Source organism: Triticum aestivum, chromosome 3D, assembly GCF_018294505.1.
Source record: "Triticum aestivum cultivar Chinese Spring chromosome 3D, IWGSC CS RefSeq v2.1, whole genome shotgun sequence".
NCBI classification, from domain to species: domain Eukaryota; kingdom Viridiplantae; phylum Streptophyta; class Magnoliopsida; order Poales; family Poaceae; genus Triticum; species Triticum aestivum.
In genome coordinates, this window is record NC_057802.1 from 1,282,262 (window position 1) to 1,296,701 (window position 14,440).

The 14,440-nt window shown below is 47.6% G+C and overlaps 2 protein-coding genes across 5 annotated transcripts; both read right to left on the minus strand.

Moving 5' to 3' along the window:
* Positions 1–348: 348 nt before the first annotated feature.
* On the minus strand, positions 349–7,705 carry LOC123076722 (paired amphipathic helix protein Sin3-like 3; the record flags this gene model as incomplete). The annotated part of the gene is given in 20 exon segments (XM_044498836.1): positions 349–512; positions 633–785; positions 866–1,004; positions 1,109–1,209; positions 1,292–1,945; positions 2,325–2,410; positions 2,510–3,127; positions 3,221–3,475; positions 3,577–3,704; positions 3,786–3,940; positions 4,044–4,285; positions 4,364–4,393; positions 4,476–4,551; positions 4,690–4,823; positions 5,218–5,524; positions 5,991–6,149; positions 6,233–6,331; positions 6,426–6,597; positions 6,720–6,980; positions 7,322–7,705. Coding segments are annotated over 20 exon segments (4,034 nt in total), but the record flags the coding sequence as incomplete, so codon positions are not given.
* A 2,813-nt stretch (positions 7,706–10,518) lies between these two features.
* LOC123076723 (uncharacterized) lies at positions 10,519–13,533 on the minus strand. Of its 4 annotated transcripts, none has more exons than XM_044498837.1 (5): positions 13,358–13,533; positions 13,117–13,211; positions 12,292–12,433; positions 11,183–11,263; positions 10,519–11,094 (listed from the first exon to the last, which is right to left on the minus strand). In XM_044498837.1, exons 1-5 carry the CDS (start codon positions 13,523–13,525, stop codon positions 10,873–10,875), a joined length of 708 nt encoding a protein of 235 aa, XP_044354772.1. In that variant the 5' UTR covers positions 13,526–13,533; the 3' UTR covers positions 10,519–10,872. The 4 variants fall into 4 exon arrangements, with proteins under 4 accessions (XP_044354772.1, XP_044354773.1, XP_044354774.1 ...); XM_044498838.1 differs by having other exon boundaries at positions 13,384–13,507; XM_044498839.1 differs by lacking the exon at positions 13,117–13,211 and having other exon boundaries at positions 13,384–13,506.
* Between the last annotated feature and the right edge of the window lie 907 nt (positions 13,534–14,440).

Sequence of the window (14,440 nt, forward strand, 5' to 3'; positions counted from 1 at the left end):
CATATTTTTTGGAGGTCGGCGACTTGTCGGCCACATTTCCACCAGGTGAAAGCCTCCTCCTCTTTCTCAACCGAAACAAGAAATCTTCGGTGTCAAGGACATAGGAGACCTGCATATATAGCATTGTGAGCTATACTGTCTACAATATCCAGGTAGAACTGAACGCATGGTATTCCCTATTAAATAAAGATACAGTACCTTAGAGGTCTTGCAGGATATCTTGCATTCAAGACCATTAGCAACTTTGATACCATCCATGGCCTTCAACGAATCTGAAGATGGGTTAAAATAGGAGAAACGTAATCAGGAGATTCAATTTGGTTGTGGGGTGTAGGGGTCGGTGGATACCTTCCAAGGAAGACACCTTCAGGCAACATCGTGCCTGACGAATTTGACAGATACTCGCTGAAAAGATACGAGGCAAAATTTGGCTCAATGGATACCGCAGTCACCTCAGGCTTTTCATGACCATACTCCATCAGCTGAATAGACAACCTCATTGGACTTGAGCGCTGTAATTTGGGAGAGAAGCTTAAAACTTATTATTCCAGGACAATTAATTATCAAAATTGCAGCAAAAGTAAACCAGTTAATCTGCAACACAGATCGATACAAACTAGAATGAGGCTTACACATTCGAATCGATACATGCTCTCATCATGGAGTAGGACACGGGCGTTTTCATGATAGACGAGATCAAAGAACCTCCCAGGGGATCTTGACTTCTCATACATATAAAGCTGGAGAAGCTTGCTGTCCATTTCATCCGTCGCTATAGCTTGAAGCTGATGCCAGGCAAGAACAAGAATGAATGTTGCAGCCAACCCAGAGTGAAATAATAAAAATAGGGGATGGCTCAACTTACCTGCTTCACAACTTTGTATATCAGTTTATCCAAAGTAAAGAGAACGTATGACTGGGTCCCGATAATAGCACGGCAGTCATCCTCAAACTTGGTATTATCAGAAGTACCATCAAGCAAGTTGTAGAGTGCCTTTATGAACCTTCATTATAATGACAGACCAATTAATTACGGTCATATATACAAACGGACTGGGTATGGTATGAGCAACTGAACAAGTAGAAAAAAAAAAGCAATATTAATTACCTTGCATATAGGTCAGGGGGGTTTGTATCCTTGGAGGTTCTCCATTTCTTTTCAGCACTTGAAGAGTTTGTCTTTGCTGAAAGCAGTCTTTCATACAGCATCTGCAATTGATAAGTTGGTTTAGCAAAGGAGAGCACATGCAAACACATAGGGTGAATACTAGCTAGTTGTAAAGCTCATCACCTGGTGCAGCCTGAACAAGATGTAAAACGAATCATTCCCATAAAATATATGCGACGATCTATCTTCCCGGCCATGTAAAGATGTGGGTACATGCTTGGCCAGTGGTTTAGCCGAGTACAGAAAGCGTTCTGATGAAGGTAATGATATTCCAAGTAATGACATTCCCCCTTCAACGTCGTGGGTCTCAGTTGTCCCCTCTGCCTCACCCTCACTTTCTGCCTTCGGATCCTGATCATGATCCATATCTTCTTCCTCGTCATGATCTTCAGGAGAACCGTGCTCACCGTCACCAGATTCACTTCCTGATGCATCTTCACCAGCCTCAGAAGCATTTTCACTGTCCTCGGTAGACCTTTGAGTGCTTTCCTCATCATCAGCATCATTCTCGCCGGCTGCCTCAGCATGAGGTTCCACCTGACCAGGTCTAACCTTGAACGTTCTGCTTGTAGAGCCTTCCTTTGTTTTAGATGCACCATCTTCGAAAGGCACAAAATTGTCCTCTTCAAAATCTCCATTAGGCGATAATTCACCTTCCTCTCTTTCAACTTTCGAAGTATTGTGGGGCGCAGCAGCTTCATTAAATAGGCGCCCCTTGTTACCCTCGCTGGTAGCCCCACAATTTAAAGATGATCCTGACTTGCCAGTCTCTCCACCCTGTTGACAAAGAAACATATGAGCATGGTGTTGGATGAATCTATGGGTAAAAAAGATTAATGTGCGTTTTGCCTTTGATGAACGGATACCACTCAACACAAGCACAAACATTCCAAGCATCGTCGTTAACGGGGCAGAAGACAGATAAAATGGGCGAGGGAAAAAAAGCAGCAAAAGACACCAACAAAAAGAAAAAAAAAAGGAAGATACACAAGAATGGGAAAACAACCCTTATAAGAAGAAAAAGAAAAAGCATGCCAGCCCTGGCATGAGCAGCCATACGACCTCCAGCACGTGAACTGACGGTAATACTTCATTGGAAGTCCTGGCGTATTTAACAAAGGTGGGGAATAAATTGAGCTCACAAGACGTTATATACCTCAGTAGATGGTAATACTTCATGGCCAGCCCTGGCACCGGCAGCCATACTAACTCCAGCATGTGAACTTTTAGATGCATTCACTCCTGGCAGGCAAGACAAATCATTAGAACTGGCAAAAATAGACCTAATCAAGTTATAGATTATAACAAATAAAGAAGTATCCGACTATCAGAAATGCAAACCTGGCGTAGTTTCAGAGTTTCCCTTCATATGGCTATGTTGTCCTGCTGGTCTTCCAGTAGGCATGTTCTGGGTGCTTACTGCAGATACTTCATTTAGTGCAGCATTTGATGCTTCCTCATCTCTACGAGCAGTTCGATCTGCATCATGCGAACCATTTTGGGAGTCTGCTGCAACTCCTTTCGCTAACCTAGACAATCTAGCCACAGCTGATGGTGCTTGTTCCTGTTGCATGCTTTCATCACCATGGCCTTGCTGGGCAGCAACTCCATCAGGAGAAGTATTGCTTTCCCCCATAATTGCAGTACCAGATTTTGTGATCCCATTCTTGGGTTTAGTTAGATCTGCATCCACAGTACCGTGGGATCGAGGCGGAATGCCCAAAATAGGCTCCAGAAAAGTTGTCCAAATCTTCATCACTTTGTCCAGTTGGTCTGAGCCACAGACTTCTCCACACGAGTACTTCACGATCTTATAAAGATCATCATGGATATTTGCATCTACATACTCAAATGACATATTGGGAACTATAGGCCGCCTATTTCCAGCAGCGATAGCAATGAGAACATCGTCTTCCTTTCTTTTCTTCTCATTAATTTCTTTAATCTCAGTCAGTAGAGCTACACAAACAACAAACAGAATCAAGTTAAATTAGGCAACTAGGCAATGCTGGAAGCATAAGAAAAATTTGCATGTATACAAGGTTTACATACATTTTGTGCTGAGATTCTTCGAGTCTTGCTGCTTGAAATAGAAACTGCGATGATCAAGTGACTTGTGATAATTCTTGGCGTAAATATCAGCCCAAACCTTGTTGAAATCTGATCGACACCTTGACCATTCCTCCTGCTTTTGTTTTAGCCTGGATAAGATAACAGGCAGTGCAACACTAGCATTTCTTCGAAGAACGTCCATCACATCCAGACCATGGTCACCATATAACCGTTCAATGCACCTTAGATTCAAAGCTGCAAGGCAGTGGTTAATAAGCCAAAACAACTAGTCAAGCTCCATTCAGTTCAAGCATCACCAAACAGTATCAACATATGCTGAACACAAGTGTACTTACGAGTCAAGTGCTCATCGATGCGTATTGGGCTTTCTGGTTTTACTGAGTTATCTTGCATTTTTTCTATCAACTCCTCGACACGCTTAGTTGCTGCATTAACTGATTCCAACAGCATATCCAATTCGAACCTGGAAACATTCAGATCAATTTGTAGCCAGCATCAATAGATGATTCAACAAACAGAGCAGTTTACGTGGGATAAAACATACCTGTCATCTTCGCATCTAAATAAACTTTCTTCATACTGATTCTTGCGCATGTGCTTAAAGGAATAGTCTTCACTCCCTGATGTCACTGACACCCAGTGATCATTAAGAACCGAGGCACCAAGATCAGTCTTGTTGCCTGCCGGAGGCATTGGGTACTGAAAACAGGATTAAACTAAATGTTAGATGAAACAAAAAATGAAACCAAATGTTATATGGAACACAGCATGAAAAAGAACAGCGGAAGCAACATTATCTTACATTTTTAGGTAGAAGCCGGTAACTTGGAGTGCATCGCTGACAATTTGAGAGATCAAGCTCTGATATTGGTTTGCATAGATACTTCTCTTTGACAACCGAGGGTTTCTGGCTAGAACCTTCCTTTGGATGTAGTCTTTCCCGTTCCTTTTCTCTTTCCTTGTCCCGATCTCTGTTCCTATCCTCCCTCTCATGCTCCTTATCTCTTTCTTTATCCTCTGTCTTGATTAGCCTTCCAGGTTGCTCTTCAATCCAGATAAATAGTGTTAACAAGAAAATTCAAAATGATTTAGTAAAGGGGGATACAAAGTTTGAGCACATACTTTTACTGAAGACTCCAGCCAGAAATCCATCTGCAGAGTGGGAAAAAAACAGACAGAATTAAATGTAAACCCTGCAAGATGGTCATCGATATGCATTAGGTATGCAACGTACCTATATTTTCACAATGTTCCAAGAATTCATTAAATCCATCCATAAGATCGGGGTAGTGTTGTAGTATATCGCTCACCTGTAAAATCAGTGAGGATATGCACGAGTCACGTACAACTAATTAAGAAAAAACAGATAAGGGAAAGATCCTTAAGCATACTTAGTGAAGCAACTTAAGTTTAAATATTGAATAAGCACAAGTCCAACAGAAACCCACCAAGTTCTTCAGTTCACTCCTCGTAATAATTTCCTGGCTGTATATGTGAAGACATTTCAAGAACTCCTGGTAAGCATCATATTCCAGCTTATCCTTGACTTTTTCGCAGAAATGGAACTCCTGTGTGTATCCACCTAATGTTGCAAGGAAAAATTGTGGATGTAAGTAATATGCAAGTGGAAAGCACACGAAAATTGTACAGATATGAAGACGCTGTTGACTATATTCAGCCATTAAAAACACCAAGTAGACACATGCACATTGTTTCTGAATATCTAACACGGAAAAGAGAAGGCTACACTGGAACTGAGTTATGCGACAGGTGGATTCAATAAATAGTGTTTCTGCAAAGGGCACGCATTTTAAGGCAACAAAGTTGCATTCTAGTGATCGTATGATGAAAAGTGGATGTAAGGCAACAAAACTGCCATAATGACCAGATATTATCTACTCCTAATTTGGAGATGAAAAGTGGATGTAAGGCAACAAATTAGGAGTACTTGTTACTCCTAATTCAGAGAAACTTACTCTTTAACGCATCCTTATTATCATACGATGAGGCAGAGGCACTATTAATTCCATGAATCTCAGGGTGGCCTCCTTGGTGTGCCTCAGCACCTACAAGGTTTGCGCTTGGAAAAGGTTTGCGCTTACGCTGGCCAACATCCAGCTCTTTGCTGTCTTGTTCACCATCCTTATCATCTCTATCATAATCCCTTCTCTCTCTTTCTGCCTTGCGTTCCTTGTTCTTCTCCCGTTGTCTTTGGCGATCATGGTCCACATCAGGACGATCGACACTGGCGTCACGGTCGGTATGAGATGGAAAAGCCCTAGGCTGAGGAATGAGACATAAGATGACAGGTCAGGCTACTGTATACAGTAATTACCTCATGGTTGCAATAACATGTGTAATGTGATAAAGCATATGATTGGTATTGTGTTGACCTCAGCTCAGCCCGATCACATCAACGGAGAACATTAAAATAACTTGGTTTCCAATGTTTAGTTAACAGACATATAACTAGCTGGTGAATACACCAAATATCATGCAGAATTTAAGAAGCAGCATTTGTTAAACATCTAAGCATTTTTCACCTACATGAAAGCCGTGTATGCACGACGTGTATTTCACTCATTAGAAAATGGCAAGCAACAACCGTGTTTTACCCCAAAATTCTAGGAAATATTAGAATTAAGATACATATCAGGCGCCTTTCCTTGCAATATATGCCACTATTTTCTGCCACCTATTTAGCCAGTCGCTAATAAAGCTTACAAAACAACCCTCACGTGATTTATACCTTTTCAATGTGACCCCTACTAGCAGGGGGCATTAGAGCTTCCCGCTTAACTAAGCCGCCTCTTGGAGCGGTCCCTGCTTGCGGAGACGCTGAGGTGTCAGGCAAGAAGTGCTGGAATTCTTCGAGCAAGTCTTTGTGGTCGCTGAACAGCACAGCAACCTGCCAAAAAAGATTCTAGACTGTAATGAAAGAAGAGTAATAAGTTAAAATGAAATAAGCCAAAAAGGAAAGGAAATGGGCACCTCATGGTAAACATCTTGGATGGACTTGTTATCCTTGCGGTACATGTTGAGAATGTCCAGGAAGGACTTGTACACATGCTCGTCACGCTGGAACCGACTCTGTTGTACAAGGGGAGGCAAACACGTCACGGATCGATGCATACATATATCACACCTCTCCACGTGATGATGGATCAGCCTATGTGTTTTATACCTTTATCTTGTTCACGAAGTTGATGGCCTCCGCGAAATCCACAGGCTTCTTCTCATCCTGCTGCAGCCTGATTGCGAAGCCCTTGGGCAAGAAGGTGTTGAACCCGAGGATCAGCTCGGGGTACCCGTTGAAGAGGGTCTTCACGCGGATAATCACCCCGTTGGTATCGATCCTGCATCCAAAAATAACAGCATTTTTTCAGATAACTAGAAACATCAGTATGCCGCCCCGGGGGGAGATTATCATTTGGGAAACATAAGTATGGATCCGGCGGGGAGAGGAGCAGGAGACCACCTCTCGCTCTTGAAGTCGCGCATGACCTCGAGGAACTCCTCGTACTTGGCGCGGTTGTCCTGGAACTTGTCCTTGACGGCCTTGAGGTAGACGAGGGCGTCGTTGGTCGTCAGCTTCTGGCCGGCGGCGGCGGCGGCAGCAGCAGTGGCGGCCCCAGACCCGCCGGACGGCTGCGCCGGCAGGGCGGCCACGGCCTGGGGCGGCGGCGCCGGCACCAGCGCCGACCCCGACCCCGCCGGAGGCATGGGCTGCGGCGGCGACCTGCACGAGAGAGGCCAAACCGTCAGATCGCAGGGTCAGAACCGTGCAGAGGCCCCGCCGGCCCCCCAAAACACCATTTTTGGGCGGCGCGGGGGTCGAATTGGGACGGAGGAGCCCCGAATTCGGGAACCAGCACCGAATTCCTCCCCGTCGGCGAGGATTACTTCGGTTTCGCTCCGGCGGCGACCCCGTCAGGCACGAAACCCACCTCCCTATTTCCCCGAAAAGAGCTCGAAACCGAAGTGGATAAGAGGAACAGGGGAAAGAAAAAACCGAACCCCCTAGAACTCGACGGCCGGAGAGGCGAGTCGGCGGGCGGGCGGGCGGCGGTGGCTACTCACGGATCGGATCGAGCGACGGCGGCGGCGGCGCTGCTGGTGCTGATGCGCTTGCTGGGCTGCGACCCGGCGGCGGCGAGCGCGTCCTCCCTGGAGCGCTTCATCAGGCCACCATGCACCGAGCGTCTTCTCCTTCACCACCACCACCACCACCACCACCGGTTCCTGCCTCGTCAAACCTCCCGCACGCCGGACGCCGCCGGAAGACGCCGATCCTGCCCCCGGGCCGCCTTGAACGCCGGATCTGCCCGCCCACGCGAGCACGCGCACTCCACGGGGATGGAAGAGGGGCACGCGGCAGGAGAGACTGCGAAGAGCGCGAGCGCGAGCGCAAAGGCAATCGCTTGGAGGGTGGGGGAACGCGAGAGGCGAGGCAGCGGTGTGAGACGATGGAAGAGGAGCGAAGCCAAGCGAGACGAGGGCGATGGACGCCTTAAGAACGGCGTAAACCTACCGGGCGTGGCCGGCGGCCGTCGGATCGGGGATAAGGCCCGCGTGGACGGCCCCGATCGGCCCAGGGGACGGTGACCTGACCGCACCCTCACAGGGATCGGCTCTCCTTCGTTGCCCTTGGTGTGGGTAACGCACGCACGCCACGGGCTACACGCTGTGGGTGGGGTGGGTTCGGATCTTGTGTTTCCCGATCCTGGTTTCCGCATTTCGAATTCGGATGAATTCCTCGGCCTGTTCATCCAAAAGTCCGGATCGATGGACGAAACATGCCTTCTTCGATTGTGCCGAGGAGGGAAGATAATGGCGGGACGAGTTTAATGTGATTCCGGTTATGGCATTGTGACCGAAATGAAGCATCGGGTGCGCGCGGCCGTTGGATGGGGGATAAGGGCCGCGTGGACGGCGCGGATGCAGCGGGCGAGGGTGAGGGATTAAAAAGGACTAAACTCAAGATAAGGTAGGTAGATTTAAAAGGATTAGGAAACAAACCAAATATAATCGAGCAAAATCCGAACTGAATCGGGCTCCTGGTGCACGTGACGGCAAACCTCCTTAAACACCGCTGCCACTGCCGCCGCCGATCTCCCCTGGGCCTCCTCCGGCGCTGGATCTGCCCGCCGCAGCCGCCGATCTCCCTCGGGCCTCCTCCGACGCTGGATCTGCCTGCCGCCGCCTCCACCGATCTTCCTCGGGCCTTCTCCGGCGCTGGATCTGCTCGCCGCCGCCGCCGCCGATCCCTCCGGCGCTGGATCCGCCGCCGCCGCCGATCTCTCCGGCGCTGGATCCGCCGCCGCCGCCGATCTCTCCGGCGCTGGATCCGCCGCCGCCGCCGATCTCCCCCGGGCCTTCTCCGGCGCAGGATCTGCCCCCCGCCGCCGCTACCAATCTCCCCCGGGCCTCCTCCAGCGCTGGATCTGCCCGCCGCCGCCGTCGATCTCCCCCGGGCCTTCTCCGGCGCAGGATCTGCCCCCCGCCGCCGCTACCAATCTCCCCCAGGCCTCCTCCGGCGCTGGATCTGCCCGCCGCCGCCGCCGCCGTCGATCTCCCCGGAGCCTCCTCCGACGCCGGATCTGCCCGCTGCCACAAGCACGCGCACTCCCGAAAACAGCCTCTCCTCCCCAAAGCACAAGACGCGGCGCGAGGCGGTTTAATGCGGTTTTAATTATCACATAATAGTAACTGAAATGATGTGTCTGGGCCAATCCGCTCAAACGACACGCCCCCACGGAGTATACGTGTCGCAAAAGCTTTATCGCCTATCACGAGTGTCATTATGGCATGACTAGAAGAGCCGGTTCGTGGGTCGCGCAGCCCATGAGGCGGTTATTTTTCATTATTTCCCCGCAAGCTTGCTTCGAGTGAGTTGGTCTGGTGTTTTTTGTACCGATTTAGTATGTGTTTTTATTTTCGTTTCCTTTTTCGTTTTATGTTGTCCTATGTTATGTAAGTTTTTCTTTTCATTTCTTCATTGTATTTATTTCTTTTCCCATTTTTATTCTTTTCCTTGTTATTTTTTATGCTCATCATGTACAAAATGTGCACACTCTTTAAAAAATCCATATATTATACAAAGGTTCATTGTGTACAAGCAGTATACAAGAAGGTTAGGTCGCTAGTAATCTCGTGACAAGGTAGATTAAAACGGATTAGAAAACAAACCAAATAAAATTAAGTGAAATGTAAACTAAATCGGGCTCCTGGTGCACGTGATGGCAAACATCCTTAAACACCGTCACCGCCACCGCCGATCCTCCCCTTAAACATCATCCTCCGGCGCCAGATCTGCCCGCTGCCACAAGCATGCACACTCCATGGAACAACCTCTCCTCAACGGAGCACGAGATGCGGCGCGAGGGAAAGGCAGTCGCTTGGAGGAGTTGGAGGGTGGGGAACGAGACGATATGGGAAACCTATACCTGACCGAAACAAAGGACTCTTCTGATGTGCATGGAGTTGCGTGCATAAGAGCGTACAAAAGGTAGGATGTGTTTAATGCGATCCCAATTATCGCATAATTGTAACTGAAATGACGTGTCCGGGCTAATCCGCTCACAAGACACGCCCCATGGACTACACGGGGCGTAAAAGGTATTTATTGCCTATGGCGAGTATGCATTATGGCATGACTACAGGAGCCGTTCGTGGGTCACAGCCGATGAGGTAGTTATTTTTCATTATTTCCACACAAGCTTGATTCGAGTGAGTTGGTCGGGTGTTTTCTGACCCGTTTGCTATGTGTTTTTATTTTTGTTCCCTTTTTGGCCATTTGTTGTTTTATGTTATGTAAGTTTTTCTTTTCATTTCCTCATTGCATTTTTTCCTTTTCCCGTTTTTATTCTTTTGTTTGTTCTTTTTTCTGCTCATTGTGTACAAAATGTTCATAGTCGTTTAAAAAAAAATCCCATGTATTATACAAAGGTTCATTGCGTACAAGCACAGACATGTCACATGAATTAACACATGCCGTCCCATGTACTATACGGCCTTTCGGGTTGCTTTGGGCTGTTTAAAAATAAAAATAAAAACGAAATGAATCATGCGATGCTGGCACGCGGACCTCTCCTCGCAGCCCAGACAAGCCCAGGTGCGCCACGGGCCTAAAACGGCCCATTTAGCTGCACGCCGCATGATGTGCCGGCCCGCGAAGCACGGCTCAGATGGCCTAGCCTGGGAGTATATCCCAAATTTCCAATGCTTGGAGCATCTAACAGCAGCTGCAGATAGTTCAGCCATGACATGCAGCAGTGTTGTCACCAATCACATATGCAGTCATGCAGATAAGATATGCTGGGGAAGTTCGATACAGCACACCCAAGAGGATAATTGTTTGTGACCAAATTTCTTTCTTCCCAGTGCCTACCTGACAGTACCGCGCAGCCTGATAAACCCGAATTTCCTCCCATCATGATGATGTTGTTCTGCTTGCTCTACCTTAACTATATAAACACCAGCCACACCACACGCACGCACGCATGCAAAAGACCATGTGTCAATTAATTACATTATTGATTGATTGATTGATGATTGACCTATCGACCAGCCGAGAAGCAACATGTACATGCTGCCTGCAACTGCAGTAGCCGAACGGAATCAGGCTCGAATCACGCCGCCCTCATCTTCTCGCCGAGCGTCTGCTGCACGAGCCACAGCACCGGGTTCCCCAGCGCTGGGATCAGGCTCATCGCAACCAGCGGGACGGCGGCGCACGCAAACACCCACGGCCAGAGGTTGCTGTTCGCCGCGGCGTGCTTGGCGGGCATCGGGGGCCTGAACTTCTCCAGCCCTTCGTGCAGGTCCGGGTGGTCGCGGAACAGCAGCTGCAGCTGCACAGCAAAGCAGATGCATAATATAGAAGGTTCATTGTGGAGCTCACACATTCTTTGAAAGATTGTGGTAGGATGGCGTTCGTACCGTTTGGTAGGCCTCTAGCTGGGACAGCTCCGTCCTGCCGAGGATGTCGAACAGCGACAGGTACAGCATGTAGTTGCGAGCCTGAAACAGAAGACACTTGATCAAGGTTTCAACAGAAGCTGGATTGGAAATTTTACTCGTTTGCTAAAGTGGTAATGCAACTAAACTTTTAGTCGAAAACAGAATCTGAACAGAGTCCGATCCAGTGTTACACAGAGGGCCTCGTGTTCCTTTCGTTAGCAGGAAGAATAAACGGTATGAGATTCTGATGCAGACAAGAGGTTTGATCCAGAGAGACCCGGAGTATATTGACTGTAAGTTGGCTAACAACAGTCTGGTCCTTTCCTTTTCAGAACAGTCTAGAATCACCAACAAAGAGCTTGTAATAATGATCCTTATGACAGTACCAGAGGTTTGTGACTGACCTAACCCATGGCCTTGCATCCTTAACTCCCCCCTCCCTCCCATCTTTTGTTGTATATTCTAGATCTATACAACTTACCTCAAACCAGTTAAGCAAAAGCAGAGAGATCTACACATCTACTAGTCCGAACCAGTGTTACATGGAGGGTATCTGGTTCCTTTTGTTAATGGAATAAACGGTATGAGATTCTGATGCGGACAAGAGGTTTGATTCAGACAGACCCGGCGAATATTGACCTTAAGTTGGCTAAGAATAGTCTCGTTCTTCTGTAAAAAAAAATATGAAGAACAGTCTAGTTCTTTTCTTTTCAAAACTGTCTAGAATCACCAAAAGAGTGTGTACTAATATTCCTTGTGACAGTACCAGAGGTTTGTGACTGAACTAACCCATGGCCTGGCATTCTTAACTCGGTCCCGACAATATTGTTGTTGTATATTCTACATCTATGCAACTCACCTGAAAACAGTTAAACGAAAGCAGAGAGTTCTGCACTACTACTAGTTGCTAAATGCGGTCTATTCATACTTAATACCGATAGGCACATCCATCAAGATCTCACAAAGGGGAGTTGTTCCAAGTGTAAACACTTAGGCAAGAATGCAAGATTCACACTGACACTGTAACCAGAAGGATACAAATCGTGTGACAGCATAAATAAATAAAGTGTTGGAACGCACAAACTCACCTTCACTTTCTTGACAAATCTGAGGGACTCTTGAAAGGTCAGCGGCTCTGACTTAGATGTCACAGCCCCAAAGAACACCGTCGTCCTCGACTCTGCCGGAAACGCATCATCTGCTCCAGGCATAGTAGCTCCGTTGTTGCCTCTGCGATGCATAATTAAGAAGCACCGATTACCATGATTGGTTGCAGCAAGTTCAAAACACAGGCACACAGTTAGATAAGAAGCAGTCTGGACTAGAGCCAACAAGTAGTGTATAGCTAGGCCCTGAACTACATACATATATACAACCAATAGGAAAAAGGCAGGACAACATCAACCACATGCCGATTGTTCAGCCATCAAACAATCTTATCGATTGTTCAGCCATCATTGTTCAAGTGATTACCGAAACCCATCAGAGAGACTAGTGTAGGATTCTAGTAGTCGTCCTACATGCCAACCGAAACGGCCACCAGACTAGTGCAGAATTTCAGTACATGCCAACCGACGCAGCCACCAAACTGATTAGGATAAGCACCAACAGCATACGCTTTTTTCTTTTTGGCCCCTTCAATGTCAGTCTGTCTAGGATGAAAAGAAAATGAACAGTTTTACCATGGATTGACTGATTTGGGGATGAACCAATGGACTGAAATTCTGAAAACTAAACTCCAGCACCCAAGAAAGTTTTGGGAGCGGACAAACTATTCTTCCTAACAGTGGAGAATAACCCAGCAAGCGACAGATTTATATCCAAGGAAGAAAACTCAAGCCCAACTCACAAGAAGAGAAGAGGGCTAAAGCGAATTTGGAAGGGGGGGAGAGATGAGAGACAAGGAATTGCACCGAGGAGTGTTGAGGATCTCCGCGTGCCGACGCCGCCACGGCCTCATCATACTACCACCTCGGAAGGAGACGCCCCGGACCGGAGAGGAAGCTCGCTGGGCAGGATTGGGGCACACGAGTGGATGGATTAAATAAACAGACCGCGGTCGAGGAAACGAATTCAAATGCACACGGCGGCTGACATTTCGCTCCAACTCCGGCCATGGCAAGAAATGAAAAGGGAAGCTGAAAGAAATGGTACCGGCGTTGAGGGCGGGAAGGACGCACCTCTTGGCCGGCCGAGCGGAGGCGAAATCGGGGTCCTCCTCGCCGCCGCCGCCGCCGCAAGACGCAAGCTTGGAATATTCGGGGGGAGGGGAGGGGAGGGGAAAGGGAAGGGACGAAGCGGTGTCGTCCGCCCGGCGCACATGGGTAAAGACATTGACATGTGGGTCCAGGCATGGTGCACCGACGGAGTGGCCCGCGTGTCAGTGAGGGTGGAGGGTTTGTGATGATTGTTATCGGATGGGGTCAACGAGGAAGTGGGAACTGGTCAGGCGGGCCCTGCTACGACGACGGGACGGGCTATCGGGCTCGTGCAAGCAGCCGGCCCAGGCCCATGCTTGGGCTGTGGCTCAAGTGAGAAAGCCCAGGTGCCTGTTAGCACCCCCCTAAAATAAAAAAAAAGGGTGTCTGTTAGCATTTGTCTCTTACCAATTAATTTTTGCTTTGGGTGTTGACGAGGTAGCGAAATCCCTATCTGCAGCTCTTTGCGGCAAAATGCCCGGTTCATGTCTGTGCTTTCCATGTTCACGGTATAAAAATCGGTTCGAGTTTTCCCAAGCATGTTTCCCTTTTTAAAATATATTTGAATTGGCCAAAAAAATTCTCATTTAAAAATGCATACCACGGTAATTGATTTAGCGCGATAAAGTCTTGGCCTGCAATATTTCGGCTGCAGCAGTACGTCGCTCCCAAGTACCCCCGTGCGGCTCGCTATTATTGGACGCAGCACGCGTTCACAATTTTTTTTAAATCCATGAAATTGTTTAAATCTGCAAACATTTTTCTGAATGCACCAACATTTTTTAATTTTCTAAAATTCACAAACATTTATTTAATTCATGAGTATTTTCGGTATTAACAAACATCTTTTCAAAAACGTGATTTCTTTTCAAATTGGTAGCTGGTATTTCCTATTTGTCAGTACCGTGAAGAAATGTCGATGAGATGCACATAGCCCAGCCCAATTAGATACAATCAACGTACTAGACGGGTTTTAGGAAGGTTATCGTCGGGAGCAAACAAGGTCACCCCTTCGGGAACCCCGCAAAGGTCATTTTGG